Consider the following 21,580-nt stretch of genomic DNA (forward strand, 5'->3'; position numbering starts at 1 on the left):
TGTCCTGCAAGAGACTGTAAATTTGATGCACGTACAAACAGAGAAATAACTATACCACCTTTCTTTTTACACAGCGTTATAATTCTGTGTATCCTAATGCACGTTCTGGAAATAAAAGTTTGCCAACTCTTTAACTGGGATGAGCTCATCCCCAAACCTGGAAAAACGAAAGTCCAGCTTTTCCAACTGACCCTTTTAGTTCCTTCGCCTGGAAAGAATTCCCAACAAACCTAATTCCATCTGACAGGTGTCAGGAAGGATGAAGTGCAGTGAACGTACAATATAGAAAAAAAAAACCCTTTCTCTGCTTCTCCTCACCCCCCCCCCCACAGATGTCTATATCCAAGCAGATAATGGATCAATTGGGAATGTAATCAAATCATAGTGAATCTCTCTCCCCCCTCCCCATGTGGGTAATTTTGATGGGCAAGTGGTCCTTTATTAAGCCACACACACCACACGCCCCAAAAAGGCCATCTCTGACCACGATGTAGAAAAGATGCGGAGACTCTAGAAAGAGTGCAGAGAAGAGCAACAAAGATGATTAGGGGACTGGAGACTAAAACATATGAAGAACGGTTGCAGGAACTGGGTATGTTTAGCTTAAGAGAAAGAAGGACTAGGGGAGACATGATAGCAGTGTTCCAATATCTCAGAGGTTGCCACAAAGAAGAGGGAGTCAAACTATTCTCCAAAGCATGTGAGGGTAGGACAAGAAGCAATGGGTGGAAACTAATCAAGGAGAGAAGCAACCTAGAACTGAGGAGAAACCTCCTGACTGAGAACAATTAACCAGTGCAACAGCTTGAAACCAGAAATTGTGGGTGCTCCAACACTGAAGGCTATTAAGAAGAGGCTGGGCAGCCATTTATCTAGAATGGTGTAGGGTTTCCTGCTTGAGCGGGAGGTTGGGCTAGATGACCTCCAAGGTCCCTTCCAACTCTGGTATTCTGTTATTGGGTATGTCTAGTTTAATGAAAAGGCAGCTAGGGTTTCCTGTCTAAGCAGGGGGTTGGACTAGAAGACCTCCAAGGTCTTTTCCAGCTCTGTTATTCTAAACCTCTAATCCTTGTGAGACGACCAAGAGCATAGAGTGAAGAGGACAACGTGCTTCTCCCACCCAGCGCTAATGTCCCTGGGGATTGCTGAAACTATTCTGGCCTTAAAAGGACAAGGATCCATAAACAGTGTCCCTTCTGGATTCCTCTCATATGAGGGGCATGGCGCTCTCCTTCTCCCCCCTCTCCATGGGACACGCCCCCCTTCCCACCCGCTGTGACTCTGCTTTCTTTGCGCTGCCTGAAGTGTGGGGGGGGGTGGGGGGGTGGGGGGCATGCGGCAGGGCCAAGCAACCCAATTTTAAATATTTACAGATTTCTCTCCGTGTGGAGAGATTTATAGGCTGCAGGCATCTGGGTTGGTCCTGGAGTAAACAGGAAGGCTGCAGAGAAACTGTTTGCATGTGGGTGGCTTTTAGCATCTTGTGGAATGTGTGTGTGTGTCTGTGTGTGAGAGAGAGGGGGGGTGGGAGAGGGAGAGAATGAGAGAGAGAGAGAGAGAGAGAGAGAGAGAGAGAGAGAGAAAGAATGAGAGACAATGAGAGGGAGAGAATGAGAGAGAGAGAATGAGAAAGAATGAGAGAGAATGAGAGAGAGAGAGGGAGAGACTGAGAAAATGAGAGACAATGAGAGGGAGAAAACGAGAGAGAATGAGAGAAAGAATGAGAGGGAGAGAATGAGAGAGAGAGAGAGAAAGAATGAGAGACAATGAGAGGGAGAGAATGAGAGAGAGAGAATGAGAGAAAGAATGAGAGAGAATGAGAGAATGAGAGGGAGAGGATGAGAGAGAATGAGAGAGAGAGAGAGAGAAAGAAAGAATGAGAGAGAGGGAGAGGGAGAGAGAATGAGAGAGACAATGAGAATGAGAGAGAATGAGAGAGAAAGAGTGAGAGAATGGGAGAGAGAGAATGAGAGAGGGATGGAGAGAATGAGAGAGAATGAAAGAATGAGAGAGAAGGAGAGAGAGAGAGGATTAAATGAAGACAGTTGTCTTTAAAAAAATGAAATCAAATTTTTAGCACACTCTTGGAAGTAAATCAGGTTGACGAACCCTTTCAAATATCTTTTAGGCTTTCCATGGAAGAAATTCTGGCACGATTTCTTAGGGTAATACACTAGGTTGGGGTCTCTCTGTTTATGCATGTGTGTGTGTGTGTTTTGGCAGTGTTTCCATGCCTTTCCCCTAACTTTTCTTCCTGAGAAAAAGCAAAAAAAGGAAGATTCAACACAACCCAATGTTTTGGCCAAGGACAGGACATCGTGCCCAGGGATTTCCGTGAACATTTCCAGCAGACCCACAAGCCTCAGTATGACATCAGCACCTCCACAGATGTTCCAGCTGATGGCGGCGATGTCTTGTTTTGGGGGACGTTCTCCGCTCGCTTCCTGCAGGGAGTTTTATTGGGAAATTTGGCTTTGGTGACTAGTTCAGGGACACAAACTGTGTAGGCGGGGAAAATGTTAGCGTCTAATGTTTCCAAACTTGGCAGTGAATTGGGTTGCCTGGAACTCAAGGCCGTTTCTGGAATTCAGTTAAAGCGATCACCTGGCCATCTATCCGACCAGGACTTGTTTTCGGGAAAACACAGGTAGATGGCCAGGTGATCGCTTTAACTGAATTCCAGAAACGGACTTGAGGTGTTATTTTCTTTTGGGTCCCAAAATAAGCACTAGGACTTATTTTCAGGGGTGTGTGCATGTGTCTTTATTTTTTCCAATGTATGCAAGGCCCACTTCTTCTGTTTGCTCGCTGCAGGGCAGGAGGCTGTTCAATGCACCACCAACACCAACATCACAAGGAAGGGGGATGGAGCTACCCCACACCAGCTTATCTCAGGGCCCCCACAGCAGAGGTGGGTTTCTACCAGTTCAACCGAGAAGGTAGTAACTCAGCCTGCCACGCCCCTGAACCGGTTCTATTGGCAGCGCCATAGGCATTATCATGGTTTTTTTGCAAATGCGCACGTTCAGAAGCATTTTTTCCAGTACTGAGCATGTCCGCATGGTGCATCCCTGAGCAAAACGACGGTGGCAGCAGCCAGAACCCATCCCTGCCCCACAGCCAGGACACACCAGCACACCGCTCAGCCTCCGATGTGGCTGTGAGCAAGCAGAAGAAGTGGGCTGGCGGTCACATTGTCTCCTGCTGCACATGGTTTCTGATGCTGCCGCCACAAAGTAGCTGTCGAGGTGTGGATGGCCTGGCGGGAGGGTCCTGCCAATCCCCGATTGTGTGGGGCAGCTCCACCATCACCCTGTCTTGCCTCATGGCTGCAGCATGGCAAGCAACCAAACAGAATGGGTGGCGGGTCAGCTGTGCAGGCTCTTAAGTAGGGCTTATTTTGCGGGTAGAGCAGTGGTGGGATTCAATTTTTTTTTACTACCGGTTCTGTGGGCATGGCTTGGTGGGCATGATGTGGTTTGGTGGGCATGGCAGGGGAAGGATACTGTAAAATCTCTATTCCCTCCCCACTCCAGGGGAAGCTTACTGCAAAATCCCCATTCCCTCCCAATCAGCTGGGACTCGGGAGGCAGAGAATAGATGGGGCGGGGCCAGCCAGAGGTGGTATTTGCCGGTATTCTAAATTACTCAAAATTTCCACTGCCAGTTCTCCAGAACCTGTCAGAATCTGCCAAATATCACCTTTGGGGTAGAGCTTATATTAGGAACACGTGTAAAAAGCATGTTAGGCAGGGGTGAAATCCAGGAGATTCTGACAGGTTTTGGAGAATGGGTAGTGGAAATTTTGAGTAGTTTGGAGAACTGGCAAACACCACTTCTTGCTGGCCCCAGAGTGGGGAGGGAATGGAGATTTTGCAGTATCCTGCCACGCCCACCAAGACACGCCCACAGAGCCGGCAGTAAAAATAAATGAATTTCACCACTGATGTTAGGGTTTATTTTTGGGATAGGTCTTATGTTCAGGGAAACAGGGAAGTCGTTCACAAAGTGGGGAAAAAACAGCCATCGACACCGTGGGACCAAAGCGGCTCACGGCTTCGCATATAGGGCGGGAATCCAGATTCGGCCACAGAGAGCAGTTTATGCAAGTCGGGAACGAGAACAAGTGTAAGATTGCACAAACGGGTGTCTAATTTTTTGCCCCCTGGGTTTTTCAACTTAGCAGTATGTGTGTGTCTGTGTGTGTGTGGGCAATTTGGTGCAGGAAGTCGGAAGGGTTTTGAACATGCTTGCAAAAGGGTGTGTGGGTGTGTACAAGGTCTCAAGAGAGACAAAATACAGTGTACTTAGCGTGGGCAGAAGAGGAATCTAAACTCCATCCTAAGGGCTCCTTGCTATGCAGATTAAATTCACTGCCATAAATCAAGGCAGTCCTTGATTTATGGTAATTGAAGGTAATTCCAACCACAATTGGAAAACAAGAATTCCCACCGTTAAGCAAAGCAAAGCAGCTCTTAAGGGAGCCGCGTCCGATTTTACAACCTTTTCGCTGCAGCTGTTAAGCCAATCCGCACAATTGCTAAACGAATCGTGCGGTCGTTAAGCGAATCCCGCTCTCCCCCTCCCATTGAATCGGGTGGTCAGAAGCCAACCGTAAAAGGTCACAAACCACGATGGTATCACCGTGGGTTTGCTGCAACGATTGTGAATACATGCTGGTTGCCGAGCGCCCAAATTTTGATCACGTGACTGTGTGTGTGTGTGTGTGTGTGTGTGTAGGGGGGAAAATGGTCGAAAGTATGAGGATTGGTCATAAGTCACTGTTTTCAGTGCTATTGTAATGTTGGACGGTCACTAAATGAATGGTTATAAATTGATGACTATCTGTATAGGCAGGGGTGGGGCTTCAAAATTTTAGCACAGGGTGCTCTGCCCGATTGCTGGGTGGGCAGGGCCATGGTGGGCATGGCCTATTCAGCCTCCTGCACCACAGCGGGGTGGGGGTGGAGCGTTTTTGCCCTCCCCACGTTCCGGAGGTTTTCCTTGAGTCTCCCGGAGGGCGAAAACAGCCTCCCAAGGCTCCGGAGGCCAGAAACGGCCCTCTTTTAGACCTTCTCGAACTTCCGGTAGGCCTGTCTTTCACTCTCCCGAAGCCTCCGTTTGCATCCTGCATTTACCTGCATCCAAAACAGGCCACATGGGGACTCCTGGGAAGGGCGTGGTGTGATGGGCATGGCCAGCCAGGAGTGGGATTTGGGAGTTCTTCAAATTGCACAGAATCTTAGCTAGAGGTTCTCCCGAAACCCTGCGAAACCCTAGCAGCCTACTCCTGAGAGGTGTTTGGCATGAAAGTTGCCATAGAACCATAATTCCAAGAATTCCAACATTTTTTTCCGGCTTTCCAGTTCCCTGGAACACCTCACCTCCCACCGCAATTTTTCCCTTTTCCCACCAGTTCAGAAAGACGTGCTTAGTTCAAATGCCTGCCCTCTGCGGAGCCGCTGCAGGGTAGCAAAAGCCACGTTTTTTCCAAAGTGCAGAGGGCAACAGGAAACAGAGACTTTAATAGCCTCGTGATTAAATTCGCTAATGTTTAACGTGGCTGAGCTATTCCTGCAGAGAATCGGACTTACAACGTCCAGAGTACATTCCCTCCTGAGCGAATGTTTGGAAGGCCTCCATCTTTTGGGAAAAGGCCAGGAATTTCGGGAACATCAAAATAAGTCTTTGAAAGAACGAAAGTGGCTTGGTATTGTCACTTCTTTGGGGTGAGGGTATGTGGTTATACAATCCAATAGCAGAGTTGGAAGGGACCTTGGAGGTCTCCTAGTTCAACCCCCTTGCCCAGGCAGGAAACCCTATACCATTTCAGACAAATGGCTATCCAACATCTTCTTAAAGACTTCCAGTGTTGGGGCATTCACAACTTCTGGAGGCAACTTCTGTTCCACTGATTAATTGTTCTAAGTGTCAGGAAATTTCTCCACAGTTCTAAGTTGCTTCTCTCCTTGATTGTGGTGGGTGGAGGGAGAAACCTGATATCAGAACAGGTAAGCAGGGAATGGTCTGATGAATACTTGCATGGAAAGAGGGAGAGAGAAGGGGGTGAGAGAGAGAGAGAGAAAAAGAGAGAGAGAGAGAGAGAAAGAGAGAGAGAGGGGGGGATACCAATAGCACTTAGACTTATATACCACTTCACAGTGCTTCACAGCCCTCTCTAAGCTGTTTACAAAGTCAGCCTTTTGTCCCCAACAATCTGGGTCCTCATTTTACTGATCTCGGAAGGACGGAAGGCTGAGTCAACCTGGAGCCTGGTGATATTCGAACTGCCAAATTGCAGGCAGCTGGCAATCAGCAGAAAGTAGCCTGCAGTACTGCAATCTAACCACTGTGCCACTACGGCTCTAAGCCTAGTCCTAATTCTAACTCTGATGATAGAAAGATGATCGATAGACAGATGGATGGATGGATGAAGAGAGAGAGAAAGATGATAGAGAGATAGATGATGGATGGATAGACAGAGTTGGAAGGGACCTTGAAGGTTATCTAGTCCAGCCCCCTCCCCCAAGCAGGAGACCCTACACCATTTCTGACAGTCCATTTATCCAAACTCTCTGATCAGTTTCCACCCATTATTCCTTGTCTGGTCTTCCAGTGCTTTGGAAAACAGTTTGACCCCCTCCTCTCTCTGGCAGCCTCACAAATATTGGAAGAACTGCTATCTTGTCTCCCCTGGTTCTTCCCTTCTCTAGACTAGCCAGGCCCAGTTCCTACAGCCGTTCATTGTATGTCTTAGTCTCCAGTCTCCTAATATCACCCTGGTTGCTCTTCTCTGCACTCTTTTCTAGAGTCTCAACTTCTGTTTTATAATGTGGTGATGACCAAAACTGGATGCAGCCTTAGTACTCTAGGTATGGTCTTACTAAGGCTGTATATCTGCAGCATATGTAGAACTGCGTTGCACCAAGATTAATCCCAGCAGAGGCCTTAGGCTAAAAAAATGCAGGCAAGTGTGACCCCATGCTTTGGAATTTTAACTACCACTCAAGAGACAGTTTCTACATTTCCCGGCACTTCAGCTGGGGTGTATTAAGGGGCGGGGGTCTCTCTTCTCCAGATGAATGGGGCATTGCAGCCAATGCAATGCAAACAGAGACCGAAAATCTCCGGATGCTTTGGGACATTCTTTCACTTTCCCTGCTTTGACTCAGCCCATCCCCCACCCACATAAAAGGAGTAAAGTTCTACCTCCCATCCACTGGCCTTCCTCATTTCATGGAGCTGGGAAATCTGTTATTTATTTATTAGATTTTATTCCTGCCTTGATTGTTTTATAAGTAACTCAAGGAGGCAGGGAGCATACACAATTCTTTTTCCTCCTCTTATTCCGCCCCCCCCCCAACAATAAACCTGTGGGGTAGGTTAGGCTGAGCTGCCTTTCATGCCTAATCTAGGACTAGAATTCACTGTCGCCTGGCGATTGGCCCAAAGTCACTCAGCTGGCTTTCACGCCTAAGACAGGACTAGAGCTCACCATATCCTGGGGATTGACCCAAAGTCACCCAGTTGGCTTTCATACCTAAGACAAAACTAGAACTCACCGTCTCCTGGCGATTGGCCCAAAGTCACCTAGCTGGTATTCATGCCTAAAGTGGAACTAGAACTCACTGTCTCCTGGTGATTGGCCCAAAGTCACCTAGCTAGCTTTCATGCCTAAAGGCAGGACTAGGACTCTCACCTTTCCAGGTGACACCCTTCATCTACCTCTCTTTTCACTGGAGGGTGCCTGATTGTCTGCGTCTTTGTGTATAAAATGCTAATTAATCAAGGGACTGGTTACCTCAGCCTGGATTGCTGGCTGGGAACCACAGGCATTGTAGTCTCCACACATCTGCCTAGCCACAAGCTCAGGGAATTCGGCCCAGTCCTGACCAGTCGGAATTTGCTTCAGGTGTTTTTAGCTGGAAGTAGGGCGTAGAATTTTTCCAAAAGGAAAAAGTTTATTCTTTTCCATTCACAGCCGGTCCTTCCACTACGGCTTTCCATGCCTTAAGTAAGAGAAGTAGGAATTAACTGCTTACAGTCAGAGGAAGGGCTCCGTCTGCGTGCAGTGAGCAAATAAACAGAGATAAGGATGGCTAACTGATTGTTGTATTTTCCAACCGTTACTCTTGTGTTTCAAAGAGCAGCTTAACTGGGAAAATGTCCTATATCTAGATGGCTCTCTTGAAAAGTGCCTTTAAAAAAAATTCTTATCATCTCTTCCAGGAAAGGAAGGAAGGAGGAGAAAAAAATGACAATACTGAAGTAATTAATGATTCGTCATGGGGCAGCTGATTCCCAACATTGCAATTGTGTTTAAGAGCATTCGATCCTTAACACGGTTTAACCAGAGGTGGGATTCACACCACTTCTGGAGATCCGGTTGTTAACTTTCTGAGCAGTTTGTTGAACTGGTTGATGGGAGAAATCATTCGGGCAGAGAACCGGTTGTTAAATTATTTGAATCCCACCACTGGGTTTAACCCAGGGGTGAAATCCAGCAGGTTCTACAGAACTGGTAGAGGAAATTTTGAGTAGTTCGGAGAACCGGCACATTTCACCTCTGGTTGGCCCCAGAGTGGTGTGGGATTGGGGATTTTGCAGTATCCTTCCCCTGGAGTGGGGGAGGAATGGGGATTTTGCAGTATCCTTCTCCTGGAATGGGGAGGCAATGGAGATTTTGCCATATCCTTCCCCTGGAGTGGTGAAGGAATGGAGATTTTGCAGTATCCTTCCCCTGGAGTGGTGAAGGAATGGAGATTTTGCAGTATTCTTCCCACAGGAGTGAGGAGGGAATGGGGATTTTGCAATATCCTTCCCCTGGCACGTCCACCAAGACACGCTCACAGAACCAGTAGTAAAAAAAAATCAAATTTCACCAATGGTTTATCCATGTCAGAAAAAGTGTTTTCTATGCTTCCAAGCCCTTGTTCCTGTCTGCTCCATATTCTTCTCATCCCCTTGCAGGATTCTCTGTAGGTGTCCCTCACCCCCGAGTAGCTTTCCCTCTTGGGTCGCTAGGATGCGTCAGGCCCAAATTCGAAGGCGCTTCGAAGCTGTGGAGTCCGAGAGAGTTCTGTGTGCAAAGTGGAGGCGGGGGTGAGGAAGGGAAATATGAAACATCTGGAAAGGCTAGACGTTCCCCAGTTCTTCCCAAAGGTACCCTCCCCTTTTTTGATCTCTCTGCTGAAAGTCAAGATTTGGAGTGTTTGCTCCTGATTGAATAAAGGCCTTATAGAAGTAGTGGTATTCAACTACGATGCTGGAGAAGACTCCTGCATTGAGTCCCTTGGACTACAAGTCGATCCAAAAGGTCAGTCCTAGAGGAGATCAACCCTGACTGCTCTTTAGAAGGCCAGATCCTGAAGAGGAAACTCAAGTACTTTGGCCACCTAATGAGAAGGACTTTGTATTTTTGATGTAGTCTTTATCCTAGTTGGCTCCACAGCCATAGGGACTAGCTGCTTTTGGGCTAGTTTCACCATCCCTTGGTACCTGTCCTCTTATAAATTAATTCCTGGGTATGGTGGAGGGACGAGGGACAAACCATCACCTAAATTCTCCTCCAGTATTCATAATGCATCACAGGAGGTGCAAATGGCATATGGTTTTTTTCTAAAGATCACCTTCATCAAGAATTGGGTCCTTCCTTCCTTTTTCCTTCCTTCCTTTCTTCCTTCCATCCATCCATCCATTTTTCTTCCACTTTCCTTCCTTCCACTTTCCTTCCTTCCTTCCACAACAATAATTTATTATTACAGTCTTAGATCAGTGACCAAAACAAATAAAAGCACTCAGTATATATACTCTTAAAATTTCTAGTATAAAATAATAAATAACAACTAAAATCTATAATAAAATCCAGTGTCATAATCTGGTTTCTCTTCAGATCGTGTAAATCTTTCACCCTTTTCTTTCATTTTTCTTCTTTCCTTCCATTTTCCTTCCTTCATCCCTCCATCCCTTCCATTTTTCTTCCTTCCTCCCTCCCTCCCTCCCTCCCCCTCCCTCCCTTCCCCCTCTCCTCCTTTAGAAATTGCTTTTCCTTCCATCTTCCTCCCTCCTTCCCCCTCCCTCCCTCCTCTCCGACTTTAGAAGTTGCTTTGCAGGTAACAAAAAATGAGAAACGCTTTGGGCTGACATTCAAGACCCCCCCCCCTTTCTGTAAAGAAAGAGTAATTGCGGGGGAGGGGAAGGGTAGAGGCCAGGGCACATCAAAGTTTGCCCTGACACAAATTCTTCCTGAATAGTAATTTTTTCACATTTTGCTACTTAGTAAGTTCTCACCAAGATCCTCCTCCCACCACCTCCTCCTCCTTCTCCCAAAAGGACCTTTGTTCTTGGCTCTAAAAGACAGAAGTCACCTCTTGGTTAAGTCTAAACAACAGAACCCCAAATGTCGTATCTGAGCTCACTTTCGCCTTAATGGGTGTGTTCTCAGGCACTTTGTTCTTAGTCGCAATCAACATCTGGCCAGAGGTTGAGGCCATAAGAAAGTAAAGGGAACAACTCAGGGCTTAAGAGTTACTACAGAATATTTTCACACGAGACTGAAGAACAAGGAAAAGAGGAAGAAAAACCAACCATGGGATTCCTTAGGAGTTGTTCAGATTAACAGAGTTGGAAGGGACCTTGTAGGTCATCTAGTCCAACCCCCCACTCAAGCAGGAGACCCTACACCATTTCTGACAGATGGCAGTCCAGTCTCTTCTTGAAAGCCTCCAGTGATGAATCTCCCACAACTTCCAAAGGCAACTTCTGTTCCATTGGTTGCTTGTTCTCACTGTCAGAAAGTTCCTCCCTATTTCTAGGTTGAATCTCTCCTTGGTCAGTTTCCATCCATTATTCCTTGCCTGTCCTTCAGGTGCCTTGGAAAATAGCTTGACCCCCTCCTCTCTGGGGCAGCCCCTCAAATATTGGAAGGCTGCTCTCCTGTCTCCCCTGGTCCTTCTCTTCCCTAGACTAGCCAGGCCCAGTTCCTGCAACCGTTCTTCATGTGTTTTAGCCTCCAGTCTCCTAATCATCCTGGTTGCTCTTCTCTGCCCTCTTTCTAGAGTCTCCACATCTTTTTTTATAGTGCGCCTGTTGCCAAACATCTGAATTTTGATCACATGACCACAGGGATGCTTCAACAGTCGTAAGTGTGAAGAACAGCCCCAGTTCACTTTTTTTCAGTGCTGTTGTAGCTCTAAATGAACTATTGTAACTTGAGGACTACATATACTCATATATTCAACCAGGGTCACGTTTATCTTAGCAAAAGTAGGGAGAACTAATACCACTCTATAACGCCTTAGTAGGTCCACATCTAGAGTACTGCATCCAGTTTTGGTCACCACACTATAAAAAAGATGTTGAGACTCTAGAAAGAGTGCAGAGAAGAGCAACCAGGATGATTTTATGGGACTGGAGGCTAAAACATATGAAGAACGGTTACAGGAACTGGGCATGGCTAGTCTAGTGAAGAGAAGGACCAGGGGAGACAGGAGAGCATCTTCCAAAATTTGAGGGGCTGCCACAGAGAGGAGGGGGTCAAGCTATTCTCCAAAGCACCCAAAGTCCAGACAAGGAAGAATGAATGGAAACTGACCAACGAGAGATTCAACCTGGAAACAAGGAGGAATTTTCTGACAGTGAGAACAATCAACCCATGGAACAGAAGTTGCCTTCAGAAGTTGTGGGAGCTTCATCCCTGGAGGCTTTCAAGAAGAGACTGGACTGCCATTTGTCAGAATGCTGTCGGTTCTCCTGCCTGGGCAGGACTAGATGACCTCCAAGGACCCTTCCAACTCTGTTAATCTGTTAAAGATAAATGTTGAGTTTAGTTGCAATATGCTTTTCCATGATGGTTTACAGACTTTCTGCCTTACTGAGAAAGTCGAGATTTTTAAGCAAATACAATCAAGAGAAGGCCGAGCGTTACTTCTTAAATTTGCACAAAGACTGAGCGTGCCTCACTGGGTTTGAAGCCTTGCTAATTGACACAATGAGTAATGGATGGAAACTGAACAAGGAGAGATTCAACCTGGAAATAAGGAGGGATTTCCTGACCGTGAGAAGAATCAAGCCATGGAACAGAAGTTGCCTTCAGAAGTTGTGGGAGCTTCATCCCTGGAGGCTTTCAAGAAGAGACTGGAGTGTCATTAGTCAGGAATGGTGTTAGGGCCTACTGCTTGGGGTAGTGGTGGACTAGATGACCTCCAAGATCCCTTCCAACTCTGTCTGAGTGAGAACAGCCCTGCTCTTTAAGGAAAGACGGCCAAGGGAAGGACACCTCTAGATCTTAGTCAGAGAGCTGGCCCCATAAGTGGCAAGAGACACTTCTGGGACCACACTGAACTGAAGGAACCAAAAGAAGCATGCAAATTTGGGGCTGGGCCGAATAAGCCTCTTACCCAAGAGTGGTTTATGGATTTCACGATTCCCAGAGTCCAGGCCAGCTATCTCGGCTTCTGCTTGCGGTTACTGCAACATGTGACTCAATTTAATTAGGCAGCTGTGGCTCCAGGCGACTCCCAAGTCCTAAAACTGCCTGATGTCCCAACTTTTAAGCAGAACACAAGATACTTGTGAAGCCGACTGCAAGGGGGGGGGGGAGGAGGAGGAAATGCTGGGATCTAAGCAGAGTTGAAGATGCAATTTTGGAAGAACCCTGGAGGCTGGGGAAGGAGGAGGGGGGGAGGAGGAAGAGGAGGAGAAGGAGATAGAGAAAAAAAGACTGTGATTTCCTTGATATTCTCCGAGCTGGATTATTTTTTTACAGATGTTTCACTACCCAACTAGGTAACATCATCAGTGTTAGAAGGGAGTGGGGTATGAGGAGGAGGAAGAGGAGGAGGGAGGAGGAGGAAGGAGGAGAAAAAGGACTGTGGAGTCATTGGTGCTCTCTGAGTCTGGTTGTCTTCCTGCAGACATTTCATTACCAAACTAGGTAACATTATCAGTACTCAAAATCAATGCTACCCACCCCGTCCTTTCCAGTGCTGATGATGCTACTCAGCTGGGTAATGAAATGTCTCCAAGAAACCAGCCAAGCACAGAGAGCACCAAGGACCCCAGAATAATGTGTGAAATAAATAGGCCAAAAAATAAAATGAATCATATGCTAAAAGAAGAGGGATTTGGTGATTACAAACTCCAGTTGGATTTTCTAAATGTGGATGGTGTGAAATAGGAAGCATGAGTACACTGCAGGACTCAAAAAGAAGGCCGTGAAAATATCTACAGACTCCTCGCATCCTGGACATAAATTGTTTCAACTCCTATCCTTAAAATGACACTATAGAGCACTGCACACCAAGACAACTAAACACAAGGACAGTTTTTCCCCCAAACCCCATCCCTCTGCTAAACAAATAATTCCCTCACCACTGTGAAACTATTCACTAAGTCTGCATTACTGTTACTATTAGTCTTCTCATCCTTCCTATCGCCCATCTCCTCCCACTTATGACTGCAGGACTGTAACTTCGTTGCTTGCATCCTTACGATTTATATTGATATTGTTTCCTGATTGCTTATTTCTACCCTGTGACTATCATTAAGTGTTTTTCCTTACGATTCTTAACGAATGTATTTTATTTTTCGTTATGTAGACTGAGAGCATCTGCAGCAAAGACAAATTCCTTCTGTGTCCAACCCCACTTGGCCAATAAAGAAATTCTACGAGAAGAGGGGGAAAATATGGGGAAATAAACACGGCTAAAGTCGATTTGCAAACTTCCACCGGCTCTTTGATGCCAAACGCGCCAAGAAGATCAGAGCAACTTTGCTTTTCTGAAGAAAAGCCCCTCCCCGCCCCCTCCCCTCCCCCTTCCTCTCCCACGTCTGGAAGTTCCCGCACCCCCAGCCTTTCCATTCCTCTTTCCCAGCCGCCGACTCTCCCCACGCTGCATCGCGGGGTCTCGAACCGAACCAGCGCGGATGGCGTCCCCACAACTTGCAAAATCCGATTCCGGGGTCTATCGTTCCTAGGGCAAAGTCGAGAGACCCCCGCCTCCCGCCCCCGAAGCCCAAACGGAAGAAGAAACCACGTTTTTTTTAAAAAAAAAAAATCCCGGGTGCTTTGTAGCCCAGATCGTCTTTTTCAGCCCTGAGCCTACCTTGCAGGGTTCTTAGGAGCATCGCCCGCCAGAGGAGAAAACGACCCCCGTCTGGATCTCTTACTTAGCTGATCAAAGCAGATTCCCCCTCCCCCCCTTACCGAACAGTAAAAGGCTTCCTCGCAACGGGGAGAGAGGGGTAGGGGAGGTTCAGAGGAAGGGGAGGTACCCCCCTTCTCCCCAATGATTCCTCGCTTCTTGAATGGGACTCCTTCAGTCCCCCGGCCCGGGCGTCTGGGACCTCCTCCAGCCCCCAATTCCCAGCCTCTGATAGCTCCCAGTTTCCTGAATGGGACCCCTCCAGTCCTTCCCCCCAGGGCGCCTGGGACCCCCTCCACCCCCCTTCCCAGCCCCAGATGGATCCCCGTTTCCTGAATGGGTCCCCTCTAGCCTCTCCCTTCCTCCCCCCCTGAGGGAAGGGAACCTCTCCACCCCACCCCCCTTTCCAGCCCTGGACGGCGCCGCCGCACCTGCTTGAAGTCGGCGGCCAGGGTGACGAGGGTCCCGTCGCTTTTGCGGAGCTCCAGGCTGACGCTGTCGGCGCCGCTGTCCGCCTGCAGGCTCTCCTCCGTCACCCGCCCGTCGGGGAGCCGCACTCGCACCCGCAGCTCCGACGGCGCCCCCGCCGCCCCGCTCAGCCCCGACAGCAGCAGCAGCAGCCAGCAGAGGAGCGGGGCGGGCAGCCGGCCGTCCCCGCCGGCCCGAGAGCGCATCCCCGGCCGGCTCGACGGCCAGAGACGGGACTCGGACGCTGCTCCGGCGGAAAACAAAACTTTTCCCGAAGTTGCTGGCTGCTGCGGCCGCCGCCACCGGCGGGGCTGGGCGGGAGGGCGGGCCGCTCTGGGGACCCGCCCGGGCTGCGGAGGAGACCCGCCTCCTTCGGCTGGCAGCTGCGGGGCTCCCCCGGCCCCCTTCCCGGGACGCCCCCGGCCCCCTTCCCTTCGCTCCGCTTCGCCCCGTCACTTCCTCCGCTCGCTCGGCCCCGCAGAGAGCAGCCTTAAAGCGGCAGGCAGGCAGGCAGGCAGGCGACCCTCGGGCGGGCCAGAGAGAGGGGGCTGCATGGGCTACCCCCACGCCCCAGCTGGAGAATAGCCGCCCTCGCCGCACGGGGAGGAGGGAGGGGAGGGGAGTAGCGGAGTTGGGAGGGGAAGGGGGCTTCCCACGTGGCGCTCAGCCTGCGTGGAGCTCGGGGGTGGGCTTTGCAGGGTGGGCTTTCCCCAGGTGCCCCCCCCCCCGGCTTGGGTTGCTCGGCGTCCCGGTTTTGACTGGCGAGCGCAGCTCCCCCCCCCCCGCGTGCCTGGAAAAGGGGGGGGGGAGGATTTACTTACTTATATATGTCTGTCTGTCTGTATTTACTTATTTATTTATGTCTTTATGTATGTATATGTATTTATGCATTTATTGACTTATGTATTTACTTATTTATTTACTTACTTATTTATGTCTTCATGTATGTATGTATGTATGCATGTATTTTCTTATTTTTATGTCTTTATGTATGTATGTATGCATTTGTTTACTTATTTATGTCTTCATGTATGTATGTATGTTCTTATTTTTATGTCTTTATGTCTGTCTGTCTGTCTGTATTTATTTATTTACTTATTTCTGTCTTTATGTATGTATGTATGTATGTATGTATTTACTTATTTTTATGTCTTTATGTCTATGTATGTATGTATGTATGTATGTATTTATTTTATCACACATAAATCAGATAACAGCTATAAGTATAAACATGGTTACAAATACAAGGGGACATGAGGACAGGAAAGGTAGGCACGCTGATGTGCTGATGCCCTGGGTAGGTGGGTGGGTGTGTTTGTGAGAACTGCAGAAAAGTTGGAAACAGGTGTAGTGTGGACGCGCCTTCCTCCCCCACCCCGGTTCCTGGAAGGAAGAAGAGACCCCTTTCTCTTTAATGCAAACCTTTCTGGGTCTGCTGCCCCCTTGATTGGGGAATGAGATGGCTAACTGGAAACGAAAAGGAGAACTGGTCCATTGGTTTCTCTGCCTGCCGTGAACGTTAAGAAACAGAAGTAGTCCAACTTCAACCGGACCAGTTTGGCTCCGAAAAAGAGGAGTAGATGAACTAGGAAAAGTCCTGGCTGAATTGTCCCCAATTTGGAGGGTGGCGGATACTCCAATGGGAAGCTGTTGCTTGGTCTTGGAGACCACTATCCAGAAGAAGAGACTATTTGTAGCTCAGGTTTGAACTGTGGGTTCCTTGGTGGGCTCTGAGTTTGGGGGTTTTCTTACCAACCTTTCATCACCCAACTAGGTAACATTATCAGTGCTGGGAGGAAGTGGGATTTGCGCTCGGTTTATGTACTAGCGGCTTGTTCTATTAGTGGGAGTGTTGGGTTTTTTTCTGTGGCATCCTCTCTGCGCTTAGGGATGTGGTAGCTCAGTGGCTAAGACGCTGAGCTTGTCAATCAGAAAGGTTGGTAGTTTGGCAGTTCGAATCCCTAGTGCTGTATAATGGAGTGAGCTCCCGTTATTTGTCCCAGCTTCTGCCAACCTAGCAGTTCGAAAGCACGTACAAAATGCAAGCAGAAGAATAGGAACCACCTTTGGTGGGAAGGGAACAGTGTTCCGTGCGCCTTTGGCCTTTAGTCATGCCAATCACATGACCACGGAGACGTCTTCGGACAGCGCTGGCTCTTCGGCTTTGAAACAGAGATGAGCACTGCCCCCTAGAGTCGGGAATGACTAGCACATATGTGTGAGGAAACCTTTACCTTTACCTCTGCGCTTTGTTGTTGCAGACATTTCATGACCCAACTAGGTAACGTCATTGGAAGAGGAATGGACTACAGATTTGTCCTGCTGCTTCCAAGAAATGCCTGAGGGACAAATCCTGCTCTCTGCAGAGAACAAAAAGACGGATCCTCCTGGGAGCCAAAACCGCTTGTTCTGTGACGCCCTTTTTCATACTTGGTTAGCGTTGATAGAAGGCTTGATAGTCTTCCTCACCAGCAGGATGCTGGTTGGCTGATGGACTCTGCTATCCCAACCATCTAGGTAAGGGTAAAGGTTCCCCTCGCACATATGCGCTAGTCATTCTCGACTCTAGGGGGTGGTGCTCATCTCTCTTGAAAAGCCAGAGAGCCAGCGCTGTCCAAAGACGTCTCCCTGGTCATGTGGTCGGCATGACTCAACGCCAAAGGCGCACGGAGCTCTGTTCCCTTCCCACCAAAGGTGGTTCCTATTCTTCTACTTGCATTTTTACGTGCTTAAACTGCTAGGTTGGCAGAAGCTGGGGAAAGTAATGGGAGCTCACTCCGTTATGTGGTGTGGGGGATTCGAACCACCGAACTGCCAACCTTTCCGATCGACAAGCTCAGCTTCTTAGCCACTGAGCCACGGCGTAATCTCACTTCTTGTGCTGGGCTGAGATTTTCCATCCTTGCCCTGCTCATCTTTGATGTTGCAAAAAAAGGGTAGAACCCAAAAACCAGCAGGCCACAAGAGAAGCCAAGCCTTTGTCCTAGGAATGTGTTTTTCTTTTCCAAAAAGGAAGGATGAGGATGGGGAGCCAAGAGCAAGAGAGCTGTGGATCAGTGGCAGAGCAGATACTGCAGGATCTCAGCAGGATCTTTCTTCTGAGAAGATGGCCACGTTGTCAATGGACAGAGATCCTTGGCTTTTGAAGGAAGATCCTAACCAGATTGTTTTTTTTTTCTTTTGGCATCTCGACTCATAGCAATTGCGTTTAGACTTATACACCTCTTCACAGTTACACAGGGTGTAATACGGTGTATGGAAAGCAGAGGAGCAAATGAGAGTTATTGTGGGTAGATGGTGAGAAAAATCGATATAATATTGGATAATATATAATAGTCATTGTTAAGATGTAATGGTATACTTGTGGATCTTCATAGGAAAATAAAAATTTAAAAACTTTGGGGGAAAAATGAAATGAACTTTCCCAGATTTCAACTGGCTTCCAAACCAACACCCCAATTGAGCACTCCACTCTCTTCGCCCTCTGGATAGTATCCTTGGAGACCTTATCATCCGAGCCCCTGAGTATGTCTGGATGATTAAAACCAGACCTGAGAATGTCTCCTCTCATGCTTTTCCCAGGCTCTTCCCAGCTGGCCACCTACATAAAGCGCCGGGAACATGTGGCCCGGGATCTCGTTGCTCTATTAGGTTTGGGGGAGTCCTTCGTCTCAACATCTGGATCCAACTAGCAGCAGCCAATGCGGTTGTGACTGGAACGGAGCGGGCCTTCGTTCTTCCATCCTCACGTCCAACAAGGTAAATGCCTTTCCAGCTTCTAAGAGACCAAGGTGGGTTCTTTGGCAGATGCTTTCGTGCCTGCCAGGAAGGGCACAACAAAGATAAAACACGGAAAGAGGAGAGGGTAAGAAATCCATTTTTTTAAGTCATCCAAAATACAGATGACGTGCAATAGAGAAGCAGTGCATTTTGCTGTAGTAATTCCAGCCAGTTGGAAAATCTCTGGAGAATCACACAGCACACATTTACGACCAGTTGTGAAGAGGATGCGGTGAGCCACGATGGCAACTTTGAATGCCACCATGAAGTTAGCCAGTTTGGTCTAGTTGTTAAGGCACCAGGCTAGATGTCCGTGAGTTCTAGTTCTACCTTAGCTATGAAAGCCAGCAGGGTGATTTTGAACCAATCACCAGGAGATAATGAGTTGTAGTGCCACTTTAGGCATGAAAGCCAGCTGGGTGAATTTGGGCCAATCACCAGCAGACGGTGAGTTCTACTTCTGCCTTAGCCATGGAAGCCAGTTGAGTAACTTTGACCCAATCACTAGGAGATGGTGAGTTCTAGTCCATCTCTCTCTCTCTCTCCCCATCTCTCTCTCCTATCTTTCTCTCTCTCTCTCATCCTATCCATCTCCTATCTCTCTCATCTGTCCATCTCTCATCTATCCATCTCTCTCTCTCTCTCTCTCCCATCTCTCTCCTATCTTTCTCTCTCTCATCTATCCATCTCTCTCTCTCTCTCTCTCTTCAAAAAGGCTACTATCCATTGTATTCGAGCCATGTTACCTGCCATAAAGCAAAACCCAGGGTGTCAACATCCATTTATAACCTTGTTTTCTGCTAGCTCAGGGGAGATTACGGCTTCTTCATGAGGGTTGCAGTGGATGCATTTCTGCTCTTGATCCCCGGCTGCAACGCCTCGCTGCTCCGCTGTCTGGAAAAGGGCTTTGCAAAAAAGCAACCAGTTCGACATTTGCAGGCTGCTGGATTAGGAAGAGCAGCTGAAATATTTGCTGTACACTAATCGGCATACATTAAAATGAAATGTCATTGCATAATAGAATAAAAAATAGAATATAGAATAGAATAGAAAATAGAAAAAAAGAGAATAGAATAGAATAGGAACAGGAGTAGAACAGAATAGAATAGAAAATAGAATAGAAAATATAGAAAATAGAAAATCAAAGAAAAATCAAAGAAAATAGAAAAGAGTAGAATAGAAGAGAACAGAACAGAATAGAAAATGGACAATGTAGAAAATAGAATAGAAAATACAATCCTCCTTCCTTCCTCCCCTCACTCCCTCCCTCCTTCCTTCCTCCCCCCTCCTTCCTTTCCTCCCTCCCACCTTCCTTCCTTTCTTTCCTATTTTCTTTTCCTTTCTTCCCTCCTTCCTTCCCTCCCTCCTTCCTTCCCTCCCTTCCCCCTCCTTCCTTCTTTTCCTTCCTTCCATTTTCCCTCCCTCCCTTGTTCCTTCCTTTCATTTTCTTTCCTCCCCCTCCCCCACCCTCCCTCCCTCCCCTTCTTCCTCCCTCTCTCCCTCCCTTCCTTTCTTCCTCTCTCTCTCCCTTCGTCTATCCTTCCTTCCTTTCATTTTCCCTCCCTTCTTTCTTCCTTTCAGTTTCCTTCCTTCCTCCTTCTCCTCCTCCCTCCCTCCCTCCCTCCCCCTCTCCCTTCCCTCCCCTCCCTCCCTCCCTCCCTCCCTCCCTCCCTTCCTTCCTTCCTTCCTTCCTTCCTTCCTTCCTTCCCAACTCCAGCCCGGGTGGCTCTGCAGATCTTCTTGCCTGAGCTCAGCAGGGTTAAGTTGCGGCAAGTGGGCGGCCCCCTCCGTCTGCTTCAGTTCCAGCTGGATCCTCTGCTTTCCTGCCTGATCCCAGATCTGAGTCCCCATTTTCCCCCTCCATCCCATCCCGCTTCCTCCAGGTTATCAAATCTGCGCAGCTTCCAAGACCCCATCAGGGTAGTGGTGCCACAAACAGTGTCAGATCAAGCCAGAGGCAAGCAACTGCAGGGGGGGGGGTGTCCTTGCGCCTCTCGGCTGGCTTTGGACTTCTGCCCCCCCCCCCCTCAGATTTTTCAGAGGCACATGCTGATGCCATGGCAGATGTTTCTCCCCCACCCCCACCCCAAACCACAGCAGCCTCCTCTTCTCTCCTGCATCCAAAGCCCCAAGGACGGGCGCTGGAGGTCGGCCAGCAAACCACGCGCTGGCCCCATTACCCTCACCGGCCAGCTTGACGGCTCGTGGCCCTCGCTCTGCTGCTGCTGCTGATGTGGCAGTTCAGAGCTGGCGCCCGGAGGCCACTTGGCTGCCATTTGCTCGGCCCGAATGCCAAGCGTCCTATCCAGGGACGGAACGAAATATAAGCCCAGGGTAGGAAAGCAGCACCAGCCAGGATCGCCCCATCTCCTCCCTCCACCCCACTGAGGAGAAAAGCCAGGAATAACAACCTTTGCAACCATATTTTTCCCTCTGATTCTCCCCCCCCCCCCCCCGCCCCAAGGTTCATAACTCAGCGGGGGAGTGGACTGTTCTCATTTTCTCTGCTGGTTTCTCAAGATAGGCCTGCCTCAAATCAGGATTCTTTCTTTCGCCCTTGTCCAAAAATAATGGGCGTTCCTCCTTTTGTAACCCAGAAGCCATCTTAAACCCCGGTTGACGGAATAACAGAGTTTTTGGGACCTTGGAGGTCTTCTAGTCCAACCCGCTGCTTAAGCAGGAAACTCTATACCCGGAATGGCAAACCTAAGCCACGCCTGCCCAAAGTGGCACATGAAGCCATGTCGCCCGGCATGCACGGCCTTGCTTGTTCGTGTTGCGGGTTTCTGGCACGCATGCAACGATCAGCTGTCCTTTGCGCACGCGGCAGTGCCAAAAGCCAGTCTTATACTTGGAAAAATACGGTACATATGTTGCTGGAAAAGATAATACAACAACATATTGACTTAAAACCTGAAACCAGAATGCCATAATTGTATAATACTGTATGAGTAAACTCAAACCATTGTGCAATTTGACCTGAACAATTGTGTAATAAACTCACATTTTGCTATAATACGCTGAGTTCTTAACTATGAGTTGCTCTTAAACCGGAAGGTTTCCTAAAGCTGGGATTTGCTCTATTGCAACTCGTAAATTATAGTTTCTGAAGGCAGCTGCAAACTTTTTTTTACTTTCCAAAACTTCTCTGCAAATGGTCATAACGAGGATGAGAAGAGGGAAATTAT

At 48.3% G+C, this 21,580-nt stretch overlaps 1 protein-coding gene across 1 annotated transcript in view; it reads right to left on the reverse strand.

The window, feature by feature from the left end:
• The window catches only part of OAF (out at first homolog), a 17,031-nt gene extending 2,073 nt beyond the window's left edge, over positions 1 to 14,958 (reverse strand). The window contains exons 1-2 of the mRNA XM_081960699.1: positions 14,576 to 14,958; positions 2,291 to 2,444 (exon numbers count right to left, since the gene is read on the reverse strand). Of these exons, the coding sequence (XP_081816825.1) occupies positions 2,291 to 2,444; positions 14,576 to 14,818 (397 nt within the window). The 5' untranslated portion in view covers positions 14,819 to 14,958. The remainder of the gene's footprint in view (positions 1 to 2,290; positions 2,445 to 14,575) is intronic.
• Between the last annotated feature and the right edge of the window lie 6,622 nt (positions 14,959 to 21,580).

The sequence above is a fragment of the Natrix helvetica genome (assembly GCF_964273705.1).
Source record: "Natrix helvetica genome assembly, chromosome: 8".
Classification (NCBI taxonomy): domain Eukaryota; kingdom Metazoa; phylum Chordata; class Lepidosauria; order Squamata; family Natricidae; genus Natrix; species Natrix helvetica.